This window comes from Cyanistes caeruleus, unplaced genomic scaffold, assembly GCF_971803275.1.
Source record: "Cyanistes caeruleus unplaced genomic scaffold, bCyaCae1.hap1.1 HAP1_SCAFFOLD_128, whole genome shotgun sequence".
Taxonomy (NCBI): Eukaryota; Metazoa; Chordata; class Aves; order Passeriformes; family Paridae; genus Cyanistes; species Cyanistes caeruleus.
The window spans coordinates 385,996-402,117 of NW_028255925.1; the positions used below are offsets into that span (position 1 = coordinate 385,996).

General features: G+C 55.9%; 2 protein-coding genes across 2 annotated transcripts; both read left to right on the forward strand.

The window, feature by feature from the left end:
- The first annotated feature begins 5,476 nt into the window (after positions 1 to 5,476).
- LOC147646062 (uncharacterized) lies at positions 5,477 to 8,631 on the forward strand. The gene is made up of 3 exons (XM_086873972.1): positions 5,477 to 6,774; positions 7,045 to 7,109; positions 7,227 to 8,631. Exons 1-3 carry the CDS (start codon positions 6,390 to 6,392, stop codon positions 7,458 to 7,460), a joined length of 684 nt encoding a protein of 227 aa, XP_086730098.1. The 5' UTR covers positions 5,477 to 6,389; the 3' UTR covers positions 7,461 to 8,631.
- A 922-nt stretch (positions 8,632 to 9,553) lies between these two features.
- LOC147646063 (uncharacterized) lies at positions 9,554 to 11,882 on the forward strand. The gene is made up of 6 exons (XM_086873973.1): positions 9,554 to 9,933; positions 10,067 to 10,222; positions 10,386 to 10,487; positions 10,833 to 10,935; positions 11,216 to 11,272; positions 11,557 to 11,882. The coding sequence occupies exons 1-6, from the start codon at positions 9,766 to 9,768 to the stop codon at positions 11,754 to 11,756; spliced, it is 786 nt and encodes a 261-aa protein (XP_086730099.1). The 5' UTR covers positions 9,554 to 9,765; the 3' UTR covers positions 11,757 to 11,882.
- Positions 11,883 to 16,122: the final 4,240 nt, after the last annotated feature.

Below are 16,122 nucleotides of genomic sequence, written 5' to 3' on the forward strand. Positions count from 1 at the left end.
GTGTGGTGAAAGAAAGAGCAGAATTTATTTTTCCTCCCAGGATTTATAGGCTTCTGACCATGGCCAGGGATTGGATGGTCAGGATAACACTTTCTCACTGCACTGGCCATGAGAGATGCCCATCACAAGACGTGTAACAGAAAGAATGTACACATATCTATGTTTACAGTTACTCTCCTGGGAAAGTCCTTAGAAAACTATGTCAGCAAGCTCAGAAGCTGAGTTTTCAGGGCGACAGTCTATCTCAAGGCCATTTTCATCTTGGGACATCACTTATCTTCCAGACTACATCCTGTACCTCAATTTTAACATGTAACATCTGTAAAGCGCTGCATCTGCCTTGTAACACTGATTCTTTTGATTGCTTCGAATAATAACTTCAATAACAGTCACTATTTAGTTAGGACAAATCAATTCCTTTTACTGCAATCCCGCATTTCTCTTTTTGACCACATTGATTCATGCTTTTAAAAAAAACCAACTTGAATCTTAGTATTTTTTCTATATTCTCAATAATCTCATTTTTTGCATTCACTTTATTTCCATTTCTAATTTCTTTAACATTTCTTGTGCTGCATCAAGTTTTTTCCACTCTCTCTCAAATTTGGTTAACATTTTTTTGAGCTATTATAGTTACTTTCTGTTCAGTATTCCTTGAATTACTGAATGGATTATGGAATCATACAAGGTAAAAACAATAATCTTAAGGTAAAACACAATATCAAAAATTTTAACTTTTTCCATTATGTACTTTATAAAGGTTATCTCACCAATCAGTCTTCAGAAGAGAATTCCATTTTTGAACGGGTACATGTGTTACTCTTTTAATTTCTTCAGCAATTTTCGTGATGGCTTCTCCATGATCATTTATTTCCACACAACATTCAGATTCATTAAACTTTCTACAAACTCCCCCTACTTCAGTTAACAGATAGTCCAGGCCCATTCTGTTTCGATCTTCTCATGCTCGCATTTGTGAATGTTGCTTGGCCAGCAACTTTAGGGCAGTAGAGGTATGGTTTAAAATGACTTTAACTACTGCTTGGAGCCTTATGAAGTGATTCAATAGATAACATATTCCTCCTGGACCTCAGTATAACGAAGAAGGAGAGTTGTATAACTCCTAAGGTACAGCATCTTTTCCACTTCTGAGGTAATTCCCTATACACTCTTGGCTCACAAATCCAATATATTATGTTAGGGGCTTTCCATTTGTTACTTGTTGTATCTGGTCATTCTCAATAGAATTTTAGGTCACTTATGGATTGCTAAGGGTTAGCTCCAAGACTTTTATACTAGCACAACTAGCCGATGGAGCCCCGGCCCAGCGGGGCTGTGGGGCGAGATGGCTCCGCGGCTCCCTGGACAGCAGCCAACCCTCTGCCCCTTCTAGAGCTCGGCACCAGCGGCTGCTGGCCGGGCCTCAGGGTTGGCCGGGCACGGGAGGCTGGGGCTGGCTGCAGGTAGCGCCCGGCCGAGGGGCAGAGCCCGCGCCAACCATTCCCTCCTGCCGCTCTCTCCAGCTGGCACAGGACAGGAACCGAGCGGCGGAGGACCTGCGCCGGGCCCTGCCGTACCTGCAGAGCCCACAGGAGCCCCTGCGAGCGGCGGCCATCAGGTTCATCGGTGAGCCACGAGCCCGGGCTCCCTCCCCGCCCCGCCACAGCGCGCCCCCTGCCCCGGCTGCTGCCCCGACAGCGGCACCCGGGCCCGGTGCCCTGGAGCCCCGCCTGCCCTCGGGGCTGCTGCTGCCGGCCTCTGGCAGCCGTGCCCTTGGGCTGAGTCAGGATGCGGCACGGGCCCGGGCTGAGCCCTGCCGGGGCGGGAGGGCGTGTGGCCACAAGGCTGGCAGCGCCGCTGGCAGGGAGCTGTGCCGCTGGGGCCCTGACAGGCTCTGTGTTCCCAGGGATGGCCGGGCGGCTCCTGAGGCGGCAGAAAGAAGACCTGCAGCTAATTTACAAATGTGAGTGAGGGCAGCGGGCTGTCAGCGGGGATGTCGGGGAGAGCAGCAAGTCCTGGACTGTCTGCGGAGGGCTCTGCTCAACGTGTGGATGAAGGGCGGCGTGGGTGGATCACACCGAGATTTCACGTGGGGCATTCGTGGCCAGCAGCTTCGGGTTGATCCCCTTGGTCCCTGCTCCCTCCTGGCCATGGCAAGAGCCGGCTGGGATGGCCCTGGCAGGGGGCTCTCTGTGGGCCTCCGCAGGTCTGGGAATCTGACGGTGGCTCTGTTCATCTCTCTTCCAGCCCTTGAAAGCCTGACAGAGGACAGAAGCTGTTCCATGTCAGACCTGGCACTTGAAACATTGTAAGTTCTTCAGGCAATACAGAGTGGCCGATATTCCGTCCTCCAGAGGATGCAAGATCAATTCCTCAGGTCATGGAGGACATGGCCTCGTCTGTCTGGCCTCAGCTGGCTGAGCTGCTGGATCTCTGCAGAGAGCTGATCTGGGAGGCTCTGTCTTCTGGGGCTACCTGAGCCAGCTGGGATTTTTTTTTTTTTTCTTAAAGACTGTTCTTTTCTTCTTTTGGTTTTCATTTAGTATGTAAATATAGGATATGTTAAAATACACAGAATCCCAAGACCTTTCCTTTGCTGCCCAGGGTGTGTGGGGCATAGTGGAAGAGAGGGAAGAGGGTGGCTTATGCTCAGCAACCTGCTAGGGCATGCAGCGGTGCAGGGAAAATGGACAGAAGCCCTTGGCCTTTGTTGATTCTGCTGAAGGCACAAACCCTGTCTCAGCCAGGAAGCGCCGCCATCTGTGTCCTCGTGCCCGTGTGGTGCTGGCTGGGTTGCTGAGGGCTCCCACGTGCCTCTTGATCCTGCTCCTCTGGAGCTCCTGTGGGGCTGTGGCGCTGCTGCTGGTCCACGCTGGGGGAGACTCTGAGGGAACAGGGCACTGGGAGGCTGTAAATGGATGAGGGTCTGTGGAGGCCCAGGCAAGACAAAAGCGTGGGAAGGCGTGAGGGGCATGTGTGGAGGCTGGAGGCTCCAAAGGGGACAGGAGGCCCCTGAAAGGCCGGACCGGTGGGAAGACCTGAGGAATTGGGTGTCAGAGGGCATAAGCAGCCCCCGGGCAGCCACCTTTTTCCTGACAGCCGGCCGACCTGGCACTTCCCCAGAATGTCTCCCAGGCCTGCAGCAGAAGCCCTCGAGGCTGGGACAACACCCCTCCAGGAGGGTGCGGACAGCCCAAGGTGTGCCCAGGCTGGGCTGGCTGGGGACATGCAGGGCAGGGGGGTGCTGCCGGCCCATGGCCACTGGGTGCCTGCGATAAGGGGCAGTGGGCAGAGGCAGGGCTGGCCGCCAGCCCGGGCCCTCACGGCTGCCCAGGACACGGTGCTGTGACTGAGGCTCCCCTGACACAGAGCTCGGGGTCCACAGAGCTGCTGCCACCAAGGGGAGGGTGGTGATGTCTCCTCCAGCAGGGCTGCCCAGTCGCTGCTGCTGAAGCGACTCAGGAGCCCACAGAAAAAGCAGCAGAGTGTGCACAGGAACAGCAGCAGAGTGTGCACAGGAACAGCAGCAGAGTGTGCACAGAAACAGCAGCAGAGTGTGCACAGAAACAGCAGCAGAGTGTGCACAGGAACAGCAGCAGAGTGTGCACAGGAACAGCAGCAGAGTGTGCACAGGAACAGCAGCAGCCCCAACGTTGGCACCTGCACAGTGAGGCGTCCGCAGCAGCCGGGTGCCAAACCCGGGGAGGCTGTGGGCACAGTTGCCTTTGGTTTGGCAGAAGGCTTCAGCAGAATTGGCCACAATGGCTTTCTCTTCACTTGCCAGCCTCACAGCAACGCTTGACAGCTTCAGCTGCAGCCTGTGCCCCTGACTGTCTTGGATGGCCGTGCTTGAGGGCGGGCTCGCCTTCCACACTCAGGTGTCCCAAGGCAGCGGCATCAGCGCCATCGTGAGAGAGAGAGTAAGAGACTCTGATGGGACATGAGCCCTGTGCTGCAGCTGCCCTCCCTCTCTTCTGTCCAGGCACCTTAAAGACACATGAAACAGAATCCTGGACTTGCTTGGAACAAAGGAGTAAGCAGCATGCACTGAAAAAAAGCAGGGACTTACATGGCTTAGTTTTCCACTCCACTTGGAGAATCACAGAATCTCAGAACATTTTGTGTTGCAAAGTATCATAAACATCATCCACTTTCAACCACCCTGCCATGGGCACAGGTGGTGTGCAGACACAACTGTCACTAGAATTGGAAGAACACTTTTCCATGTTGACCTTTTCCTCTCCTGGATTTCAAGCAAAGATGAAAAAATCATCTGGTGAATCACAAATGAATATTGTAGCTCACAGAACTGGCAGCAGGAGTCTCCTGTGGCCCACGGTGTGTCCATTCAGCCATTGTTAGATCGTCCAGTTGGAGCTCAGCCCGGTGCAGCCCAGGCACAGGCACCAGGCTGGTCCATTTCAGCATCCCAAAGTCTTTGTGGCTCCCTGTGCACCCATTGCTTCCTGAATCCATTCTTGAATTCCCAGTTACTGCTGTGCAGGACATGAGAACACAGGAATAGCTTGTTTGGCTCATTCTTGTGTTTGCTGCTCCTGCCTAAAGGAATCATCAGGACTATATGCTGATGTCATGGTATAGCCCAACAGCAAAGACTTCTTCTGTAGTGTCTAAAACTCAAACCTTGTGTGACTGTTCAGACACTCTAAAATCCAGGGTGAAGATGACAGCTTTGGTATGGAAGAATCCTAGAAATTTTGACATGTGATTTTTCTAGTCAAGGATTTGAATGCCAATGTGGAAACTACAAAAATCTTCAAACTGGCTTTCATTGGCAACCCCTTTGAAATGGCATCAGCACACCTACAGGGGACAGGGTATGACAGCGGGGACAGTACTTGGCAATTCATGGCTTCAAGTGTGGGAGATAAATATTTTGCCCGGGTTCAACCTGAAGTTCAAGTTTTCCCAGGATTTTGATTGATTGGTCTTTGCAGGTCAATTTAATAAATGCAAAAGGATGGAAAAGCACAATTTCTGGAGATTGTGCACTAGGGAGAAAATAGGAAGAAAACCTTGAAAACAGTCGGCAGGCTTTGGAAAAATTCTAAAAAGATGTGGGCTTTGGCTGCCCTCTGGCACAGAAGCCCCCCAGGGGTACAGGTCTCTGGGGCAGGAGACGAGTGCCAGCACTGCCAGGGCTCGGGTGGGGTGGCAGGTCTGCCTTGGCGGGGACTCTGCCACACCTGCTGATTTCAGTGCTGGCCGGGCCCCAGGGCTCAGAGCAGCATTCGTGCCCTGGCCCACACGTTCCTTGTCTGTGTCACACCTGCAGGTTTAGAATGGCCACCAGCTGGGACGTGTCCCAAGGAGGCCGTGCCAGCTTCTGTGCAAGGCCCCGTGCCCTTCCTGCTGCGGCTGCGTCGGCAGCCCTGGGGGCTCCTTCTGCTGCCCTGAGCCTGCAGAGTAGGGCAGCGTTGGCTGATGGTTTGAGATCCTGTTGGGCTGTCTTAGACCCTTTGGGCAAGAGATTCCTCCCAACCTGGGCCATTTTTGGGGGGATGGGGGCAGGGGGAACCAGGGCAGCTGGCAGGGTGCGTGAGGGCCCTTTGTGACATATGGTCACCATGGGATGGAAAGGGACAGGGTGTCAGAGGGCCCTTTGTGACATGTGGTGGCATAGGAGCTGGCGGTGACAGGACCACGCCACAGTGCTCGGTGCACGCGACGGGACAGGACGCGTCAGAGCGGTGCTGTGAGGAGCCCCCGCACAGCACACTCGTTTGTGTCGGACCCGGAGCTTTTCCGAAGCATTATTCCAACAGGTGACCTCGAGGCCAGACCACAGGGCTTGCTGACCTGTGGCCTTGCCGAGGCTTCTTTCTTAAGGTTCTGTCAAGGGCAGACCGTGGGACTTGGTGACCCGGGGATTTTCCGAGGTGTCGCCCATCCCTGCAGTCACTGCCCTTGAGACCAGACCTCAAACCTTGACGAGGAGCCTCCTGTCCTTGTGGCAGGAGCCCTCAAGACACAAGTGCAGGACTTGCTGTCCTGCCGTCTTGCCGGGACTTGAGTCTTGCAGGTGCCTTCCAGGCACGACTGCAGCACTTGCTGACCTGTGGCCTTGCCGAGGCTTCTCTTCTTAAGGTTCTCTCAAGGCAGACCGTGGGATTTGGTGACCCGGAGCTTTTCCGAGGTGTCGCCCATCCCTGCAGTCACTGCCCTTGAGACCAGACCTCAAACCTTGACGAGGAGCCTCCTGTCCTTGTGGCAGGAGCCCTCAAGACACAAGTGCAGGACTCGCTGTCCTGCCGTCTTGCCAGGACTTGAGTCTTGCAGGTGCCTTCCAGGCACGACTGCAGGACTTGCTGACTCGGAGCTTTTCCGAGCCATCTCTCCTGCAAGTAGCTATAAATCCAGTCCCTGCCATGGAGCAGCGACCCCCAAGAGTGCCCAAGTTGGCCTGGGTTGAGGAGGAGGAGGAAGGAGAAGGCCCTGGAGCTGTCCTGGCACAGGAGACTGAAGAGGTGCAGGAGTTCCAGGCACCACGGGAGGGTGAGTTGCAGAGCTCGGCCTTAGGGCTAGCGCCTGTTGCCAGCTTGGCCCCATCCCATTGCATGCCATGCCATCCCCTGGTGCTGTTCCTATGGAAAGGATGGGAGAGTGTTGAAGATGATATGGAGCAGCGACCCCCAAGAGTGCCCAAGCTGGCCTGGGTGCAGGAGGAGGAGGAGGAGGAAGAGGAAGAAGGCCCTGGAGCTGCCCCAGCACCAGAGACCGAAGAGGTGCAGCAGTTCCAGCCGCTGGAGGAGGGTGAGTGGCAGAGCTGGGCCACAGGGCTGGTGCCTGCGGCCATCTTGGCCCCATCCCATCCCATTGCATCCCATCTCATCCCATCCCACCCTGTCCTGTGGAGACACACCCATGGACAGCATAAAAGAGGGGCTGGGGCTGCCCCCCCAGCAGTGGCCGTGCTCCATCCCCTGGGGCATCCGCGGGGCTGTCCCTGCCTGGGGATCGCAGGGCTGGGCTGCGTTCTCCGGCCTCTCCCGCAGCCCCTCAGCTCTGGCTGCTCTTTGCCAGATGCAGCCATGGCCCAGACACAAGAGCAGGACCTTGGCGGTGGCCTCTTCCGCAGAACAGCGCAGGTACCTGCAGCCATCCCCAACTGGGCTGGGCCTGCTGGCACTGCTCAGCCCAGCAGCACGCCTGGAGCACTCCATGGAACATCCCCGATGTTTCTGTCTCCTGCCCTTCTCCTACAGCTGGTTTGCAGCTTCATCAAGAGAATTCGGGAAGAAGGGACCAGCGCCATGGCCACTGGGCTCAGACCTTATTCATACATCTTCAACACCAAGGCCACTGCTGCCCTGCTGGATATGCTTGTAGAGGAGGGTTTTTACAGTCAAAAGCAAGTAAGCAGCCTGTGGCCAGGGTTTGATCCTCCAGGGATCGCTTGGCCTCCCAAGCCACGCTTGCTGATCACTCAAAGCCTTTGAGGCCATTGCAGCGTGCTGAGAAGGGAAGCACTTCTCTGGGGAAGCTGGGGACATTCCTGACTCCCTGTGGCAGCTTTCCAAGTCTCCCCTTGTGCTTTCTCCAGGTGCCTGCCATGGTGAGGTACATCCACCAGTGGCTCATGGCCAATCAGTTCTCTGAGCACAGGCTGAACAGGACCCTGCTGGATCTGAGCGAGGCACAGCCCGCTGACGTGGTCATTGCTCTCCTGCGTGTGGCCCCAACGTGTGACAGGTACGGGGCCCACGTGCCCAGAGGGCTCAGGGCTCCTCAGCCCATCAGCCTGCACAGCCTGGCCCAGGTGTCTGACCAACAGAGACTTCCAGGGTCCTGTCTACCTGGGACCTTTCCCAGCCCTGCTACATCGGTCCCCGAGCCTGCTGCCATGCCATGGCCCTCAGGGCCCTGTCCCCACAGGGCTGGGCTGCCTGGCTGCTGCTGCTGGCGAGGGGCAGCAGGCAGAGGCAGAGCTGGCAGCAAGCTCAGCTCCCCCCCACTGCTGCCCAGGCCACGGGGATGTGTCTGAGACCCCCGTGAGACAGAGCTGTCGCCCCGCAGAGCTGCTATGACCATGTGGAAGACCATCTTGTGCTCGCCCAGGACAGCGGAGCGGGCATACCGGATAGTCCTCGATGTGCTGGGGAACTGGCCAGAGCACAGCACGCGCACCTCTGATGGAGACAACACGGGTGTCTTTGCCCTGGCTGTGAGTTTCTGCAACTGGCCTTTGCTCAGCCCCTGGCAAGCCACCTCTTCAGCAGCTCTGTTTCCTCCTTCCCCGACTGCATCTCCCTGCCTCAGGCACTGGGCTGAAACCTGGCCTAGGGGCAGCTTCAGGGGCACCAGGCGTGGAGCTCCCCAGGGGTTTCCCCTGACCGCTCCCTGCCACACTCAGGCCCTGCCACCCGCACACCTCGGCACAGAGCGCTGTCTCAGGGTTCTCTGTCCTCTGCAGGCAACTGTGCTGATGTGGAAGATCCTTCAGATGCCCTGCGTCCCACATGTAGTGACGGTGCATTTCCCCCGCCTCTTTGTGCATCTGCTCTTCCAAGTGTTCTTCAGCACTTTGGAGATGCCAGAGGATCTCAATGCCTTCTGGAAGGGATGCCAGGAGCAACACGGCCTTGCCATCAGCCCCAACAGGTGCTCTATCCCACACCTCTTGTCCCTGCCATGTCTCCACGGCACGAGCCAGTGCTCCCAGCATGACCTGGGCTTTGCTGTGCACACAGCTTTGCAGTGCAGGCCCTGAAGTCCCTGCTGTGCCAAATGCATCGTGAGGAAGTGGTGGTGGAAATGGAACACAAGCGTGGCTGGGACAAGCTGCTCTCTGCTGACACCCACCACTATGCCGTGGGTCTGCTGGCCAGGTGAGACCCCCTTCTCCCCACTGCCTCTGGCATTTGTGCCCCGTGCTGAGGTTGCCCAACACAGTCCCCACTGTCGTGGGCCAGAGGGCCTCGTCACCGAGGGACGGCTAGGGAGACTGGAAAAGGCTGGGAAAGGAGGGTGCCCACAAGGAGTCACCTCCCCAAGGGCCCAGGTCCCCTATCCTTGCAGGATGGTGCTCAAAGATGTGAACTCTGTCAATCAGTCCTGGGAGATGTTTGTCCTCCCAGCTCACAGTCTGGGCTACTTTTTCACCCTGGCAGGGAGATGTCGTCTGCCTCTATCCCCTTGTGTTCCCGCATCGTTCCCTACCTGCTCCAGCTGCTCAGCACACAGGAGGCACGCTGGGATCTGCCTGCCCTGGCATTCCTTGTGGAGGTGAGCCTGATGGCCAAAAGTGCCTCCCTGCAGAGCTGCCTGCCACCTCTCTGCCCTCTCATAGCTGAAGCTGCCTGGGACGGTGCCCATGCCTTGTGCTGCTGCCTGGGCCCTGTTTCCTGTCTTGTTTCTGGGCTCCTGCCGGCTGCCTCCCCTGTCACTGCCCTGTGCCTTTCAGATCCTGGACTACCTGGACTTGAGCGAACGCAGCGCTAACAGAGTCCTGGAAATCTTCTCAAGGCACCTGCGGAGCGAGAGCAGGGACAAGCGTCACCTGGCGCTCAGGGCCCTTTTCAAGTTGATTGACGATCCCTCGATGGTGAGAAGTGGGCAGTGGCTGAAGCTGCGCCGGGAAACGCAGTCCCTTGGGCTCGGCTGGGCTTCGGGCCCCGAGGCAGCTGCTGCCAGCTCTCCTGCCTCCTGCTTCTTCCTGAGTGCTTTGGGACAGGCCTTTGGCCTCTTGGCCCTGTGGCAGCAGGGTGGCGTTTCACAGACTTGTCTTCCACACAGGCTGAAAAAATGCGGAGCCTGACTGAAAGTCTTGTAGATTTCCTGTGGGATGCAGATGGAGAGATAGTCAGGATGACAGTCGTGGTGCTCAGCTTTATCGTCTTGGACAAGGACATGCTGATACCCAGCCCCATTGCCCTGCAGCTGGCTGAGGCGCTCCTGCCACTCTTTGACCACGTAAGGCTCTGTGCCCCCAGCCGAGGCCACTGGCTGCTGCCCAGACACTTGGTGCCCGGGGGATTCTCAGGCCTGCACCCTGCTGAGCCCCATGCAGACAGGGCTGAGGTCTTTTTTCCTTCCTTTCATATAGAATAATAGCCAGGTGCAGCTGGTGTCCATATTATTCTTCCGATCATTGATGACTCTTCTAACAGAAAAGGAAAAAAAGGCCCTGAAGTCACACGTGCACCACAGCCTGCTGCCTCTCTTCTTCCACTGCCATGACGAGAACCAGCAGGTGGCAGAGGTGAGGATTCCTGGGCTGCTGCTGTCACCCGGGGAGGGGGCTCGGCCGCCTCCTGCCCTGGCACCTTGCCGGCTGCAGCCTCCTCCTGGCCTTGGCACACGAATGCGGGCGGGTCCTGTGTCCTGACTTGTGGGGCCATCTGCGGGTCTCTGCTGCTCTCCAGGCTTCTTGGGCAACGCTGCTTTGTGCGGCCGAGTTCCTGAAGAGGAGAGATCTTGAAAGACCTGTGAAAAAGAAGAAGCTGTGGATGATCACCGAGTGCCTGGTAAGGACGGCTTGGAAGGCCCAGCCTCAGCCTGGAGAAGCCCCCTGTCCCCAGCGCTCGGTGTGTGGGGCTGGCAGCTGCGCCCCTGCCCAGTGCCGCCCCCGGGGGCCGCACGGCTTCTTCTTCAGGCTCCTGTGGTCCCGAGCCTGGTTCCGATGGAGCCCCGATCCACTGGGGCTGCAGGGCAGGGCGGCACCGCGGCTCCCTGGGCAGCAGCCGGCCCTCTGCCCCTGGCAGAGCTCGGCGCCAGCGGCTGCTGGCCGGGCCTCAGGGTTGGCCGGGCAGGCAGCGCCTGGCCGAGGGGCAGAGCCCGCGCCAACCCCTCCCTCCTGCCGCTCTCTCCAGCTGGCACAGGACAGGAACCGAGCGGCGGAGGACCTGCGTCGGGCCCTGCCGTACCTGCAGAGCCCACAGGAGCCCCTGCGAGCGGCGGCCATCAGGTTCATCGGTGAGCCACGAGCCCGGGCTCCCGCCCCGCCCCGCCACAGCTCGGCCCCGGCCCCGACTGCTGCCCCGGCAGCGGCACCCGGGCCCCACGCCCTGGAGCCCTGCCTCCCCTCGGGGCTGCTGCTGCCGGCCTCTGGCAGCCGTGCCCTTGCGCTGAGTCAGGATGCGGCACGGGCCCGGGCTGAGCCCTGCCGGGGCGGGAGGGCGTGTGGCCACAGGGCTGGCAGCGCCGCTGGCAGGGAGCTGTGCCGCTGGGGCCCTGACAGGCTCTGTGTTCCCAGGGATGGCCGGGCGGCTCCTGAGGCGGCAGAAAGAAGACCTGCAGCTAATTTACAAATGTGAGTGAGGGCAGCGGGCTGTCAGCGGGGCTGCTGGGTGGAGCTGCAAGTCCTGGACTGTCTGCGAAGGTCTCTGCTCAATGTGCGGATGAGGGGCGGCGTGGGTGGATCACTCCGAGGTTTCACGTGGGGCATTCGTGGCCAGCAGCTTCGGGCTGATCCCCTTGGTCCCTGCTCCCTGCTGGCCATGGCAAGAGCCGGCTGGGATGGCCCTGGCCGGGGGCTCTCCGTGGGCCTCCGCAGGTCTGGGAATCTGACCGTGGCTCTGTTGTTCTCTCTTCTAGCCCTTAAGAACGTGGTTTGTGACACCAGCCCTGCCATCGGAAACCTGGCAATTCAAACATTTTACATCACCCAGGCAGTAGAGACGGCTCGATATTCCATCTTGGAGAACCTGCAAGTTCAGCTGCGCAGGGCATGGAGGACACGGCCTCGTCTGTTGGGCCTCAGCTGGCTGCGCTGCTGGAGCTCTGCTGGCAACTGACCCGGCAGGCTCTGTCTGCTGGGGCCACCTGAACCAGCAGAGATTTTTTTTTGTTTCTTAAATATTGTTCTTTTCTTCTTTTCATTTTCTTTTAGGATATAAATATAGTATATATTATAATAGGCAGTCACTTCCCAAGACCTTTATCTTGCTGCCCATGGTGTACAGGGCATAGAGGAAGCGGGGAAAATGTGATTCCACTTGGGGAATCACAGCTCAGCAAGCTGCCCAGGCATGCAGTGGTGCAGGGAAAATGGCCAGAAACCCTTGGCCTTTGGTGGTTCTGCTGAAGGCACAAACCCTGTCTCAGCCAGGAAGCGCCGCCATCTGTGTCCTCGTGCCCGTGTGGTGCTGGCTGGGTTGCTGAGGGCTCCCACGTGCCTCTTGATCCTGCTCCTCTGGAGCTCCTGTGGGGCTGTGGCGCTGCTGCTGGTCCACACTGGGGGAGACTCTGAGGGAACAGGGCACTGGGAGGCTGTAAATGGATGAGGGTCTGTGGAGGCCCAGGCGGGACAAAAGCGTGGGAAGGCGTGAGGGGCATGTGTGGAGGCTGGAGGCTCCAAAGGGGACAGGAGGCCCCTGAAAGGCTGGACCGGTGGGAAGACCTGAGGAACTGGGTGTCAGAGGGCATAAGCAGCCCCCGGGCAGCCACCTTTTTCCTGACAGCCGGCCGACCTGGCACTTCCCCAGAATGTCTCCCAGGCCTGCAGCAGAAGCCCTCGAGGCTGGGACAACACCCCTCCAGGAGGGTGCGGACAGCCCAAGGTGTGCCCAGGCTGGGCTGGCTGGGGACATGCAGGGCAGGGGGGTGCTGCCAGGCCACGGCCACTGGGTGCCTGCAATAAGGGGCAGTGGGCAGAGGCAGGGCTGGCCGCCAGCCCGGGCCCTCGCGGCTGCCCAGGACACGGTGCTGTGACTGAGGCTCCCCTGACACAGAGCTCGGGGTCCGCAGAGCTGCTGCCACCAAGGGGAGGGTGGTGATGTCTCCTCCAGCAGGGCTGCCCAGTCGCTGCTGCTGAAGCGACTCAGGAGCCCACAGAAACAGCAGCAGAGTGTGCACAGGAACAGCAGCAGAGTGTGCACAGGAACAGCAGCAGCCCCAACGTCGGCACCTGCACAGTGAGGCGTCCGCAGCAGCCAGGTGCCAAACCGGGGGAGGCTGTGGGCACAGTTGCCTTTGATTTGGCAAAAGGCTTCAGCAGAATTGACCACAATGGCTTTCTCTTCACTTGCCAGCCTCACAGCAACGTTTGGCAGCTTCAGCTGCAGCCTGTGCCCCTGACTGACTTGGATGGCCGTGCTTGAGGGCGGGCTTGCCTTCCACATGTCATGTGTTGTTGTAGTGCGTCTAAAAATCTTGGTATCTCCCAAGAGTAAAACTCACCTCTGTTTTGTGTAATGTTAGTTCCTACCTGAGAACCTTCTCCCTTCCCCCTTCCTATTGGCTGTGACCTCTCTGTATCCCCCGATCACCCGCACCCCTTTGTATAAGAGATAAGACCCAGGGCATTTCTGTCTCTTTCTTGCCCCGGATGGACGACAGACAATAAATCTGCAATTTGGATTATTCCAGCAAGTTTGGGCCTCCTGTGTCTAGATACTTTGAGTCCGTGTTGTATCCACTTATCCCTCCGGCCCCTGTTCCCCAGGGAGAAGGGGCAGGGAGAGAGAGAGTTACACCCCTTGCTCCTGCAGAGGGGCAGGGAGAGGGGTGTCCCGGCCCTGCCTCCCGATGGGGGGGTGCCAGCCTACCGAGCCTGGCGTGGCAGGGTGCGGGCCCCCGCCTGGCTCCTGCAGGGGAGGAGCTGGGTCTCTCCACAGGCTTGGTGAGGGAATGGAGCCCCCAGAGCCCGGCGTGGGGGGGTGCAGGTAGAGAAACCCAGGGAATACCAGCCGTGGAGAAGATGCAGGTATGCTAACAGCGGCTCCTGTAGTATACAATAGCAGCTGATATTCAAGTCAGTTATGTTAATATTAACCAGCTCCCATCTGATAGTTTCTTACAGTTTGTAGATCGACTGAGACTACAGATACAGAGACAAGTTAAAGAACCAGTGGCCCAGACAGATCTGCTTCAAGAAATGGCCCAAAGAAATGCCAACGACGCTTGTCGTAGAGTAATTCTGAGTCTACCTATTAACCCTCCACCCACCATAGCAGATATGATTGAAGCCATGTGCCCAGAAAGCAGACTTGTACAGTGTACACGGCAAGAAACCAGGCAACCCAAGGACAGTGGCAGCAGTGACAGCAGGAATGAATAAGCCACAGATGTCACCAGAACAGCTGCAGCACATCGTCTGTTTCCAGTGCAAGAGGCCAGGACATTTTGCAAGGAACTGTCCTCAAACCCAGCAACAAGGGAAACACTAGAAAGAAGCTCTAGCCAGTCAACCAAGAAACTAAAGTCTCAGCGCTTTTCTGTCAAGCGCAGAGACATAAAAATGACAGACCTGAAGCAGAAAAAAGACTCTATTTTAATGGGAAAAGGGGAGGAAAGGGAGCGGGCTGAGAGGCTGCAGAAATATAATTGTGAGGAACGTTTGCCTAATAAGGTCTGGCAACCGCAAAAGTGATTCAGTAAGTGATTTGTAACTTGTCATGAGGTGACTTTACCTTTAAGGTGGTTTTAAGAGCTAAGGAAGTTGAAGTTGCTGGTGGCTGATGAGAGTCTTTTCTCCTGACCAATTATCGGTCATTACTGGGAATTGACAGCAGTTTTGAGCATTGAAAAGGGAGATCAACTTGTGAACCCTACCTTAAGATGTAAAGTCAGAGCACTCTTGGGCTCTTTGTTTCCTGGCTGTGAAAGGTAACAGAGCTCCAGGCCTCCCGTTCTCTGCCCGGCCATGTGGCCGGGCGGGGGCTGGGCTGGACCCAGCGGCTCTCGGCCGGGAGATGGGGGCTTGCGGGGGGCTTTCCCCGGGCTCTGGCCAAGCCAAGCCAATCTCTGGCTCGGCTGCAGGTTTTGCTGTGACTAAATTTACTAGAGACTGCCGAGTGAAGAAAGAAAGAGGCTCTGAACCTGCGTCAGGCTAAGGCGGCGACTACACTTTCCAGAACAGCCATGAGGAATCTTCTATCAATGACAGCTCCAGCTCCTGCACTGACAGAAGTCACAGAACCATCTACAAAGCCTGGGCAAGATTTTAACCCTTTCATTACCCAGATGAGACTTGCAGATTAATCTTTTTATCCAGAGAGGGAAAAAGAGAGTGATCAACATGAAAAGAGACTTTATAAACTACCAGTGACAGAAAAGAAAAGAAGCTTCAGAAAAGGTAGAGAATAAGGAGATGCTTTAATTAAGATGAAATATTTTTCTGTTCAAGTTATGGAGATGGACAATAAAGTCCTGAAAGAACTCCTTTAATTCATGATAGAGTATGTAGGGAGGAATAAAGTGTTCAAAGTGTAAATTTTGAGTAAAAAGTAGAGTAATTGTGGTACAGTGAAGTGCTGGAGGATTTGAAGCCTTGAGAGGCAATGAGAAAACTGTTTTCTAGTGAAGCTTACAGAGACAGATGAAGAAGACTTTTGCTTTTGAATAACTCGTCCTTAAAATACCATCCCTAGACTCATGGCCCATACACACTTCAGAGTGATGTGAAATGGGAGGAGTGAGCTCTGATAACAGCAGTTCTGGGCAGCTGACATCAGGGCAATAGAAAACTATAACAGAAGTAGTTTTCTAGTGAGAAACTCCATAAATTAACAGAAAGAGACTTCTGTTTCTCTACAAAGACTGGTGAAAAGACTGTAGCAGGAATTGGGACTGTTCTAACCATCCAAGTTCCAAAGTTTTTGTCTCTGTGGTCATGTGAACAAGGGAATAGTGGGTAGTGGGGGATAAAAAAGGTTTTTCTGGAAGTTTATTCTGTTGTTCTTATTATTGTAGTTTGTGAATAAACATTCTTTATTCCTTTTAAGTTTTATGCCTGTTTTGCTCTTGTTCTAATCCATATCTCACAGCAAGAAATAAGTAATTTTCTTAGTTACTGGTTTAAAACCACGACATAACTTCTAAAGCTTTTTGTTTCAGATCTGATCGTTGGACTGTCATTGGAGTAGACTTGCAGGATAATTCACAAGACCCGTCTGGACTGGATAGTAGGTATTTTGCTATTGGAGACACAGCACATTCACCAATAGAGATTGAGGTGGCTCCCATGACAATTAAGGGAGACCTAACACACCTCACTCTCTTAGCTAGGTGCCCTCAACCACCTTTCTATGTAGACAAAGGGCAGGTAATAGCCCAGGTGATCCCTGTTCCAACAGAAATCCCAGTAGATGACAAAGCACCAGGAGTCTACTGGGCAGAAGTAGTGGGTGAAGACAAACCCATTATGGGATGGAACTTAAC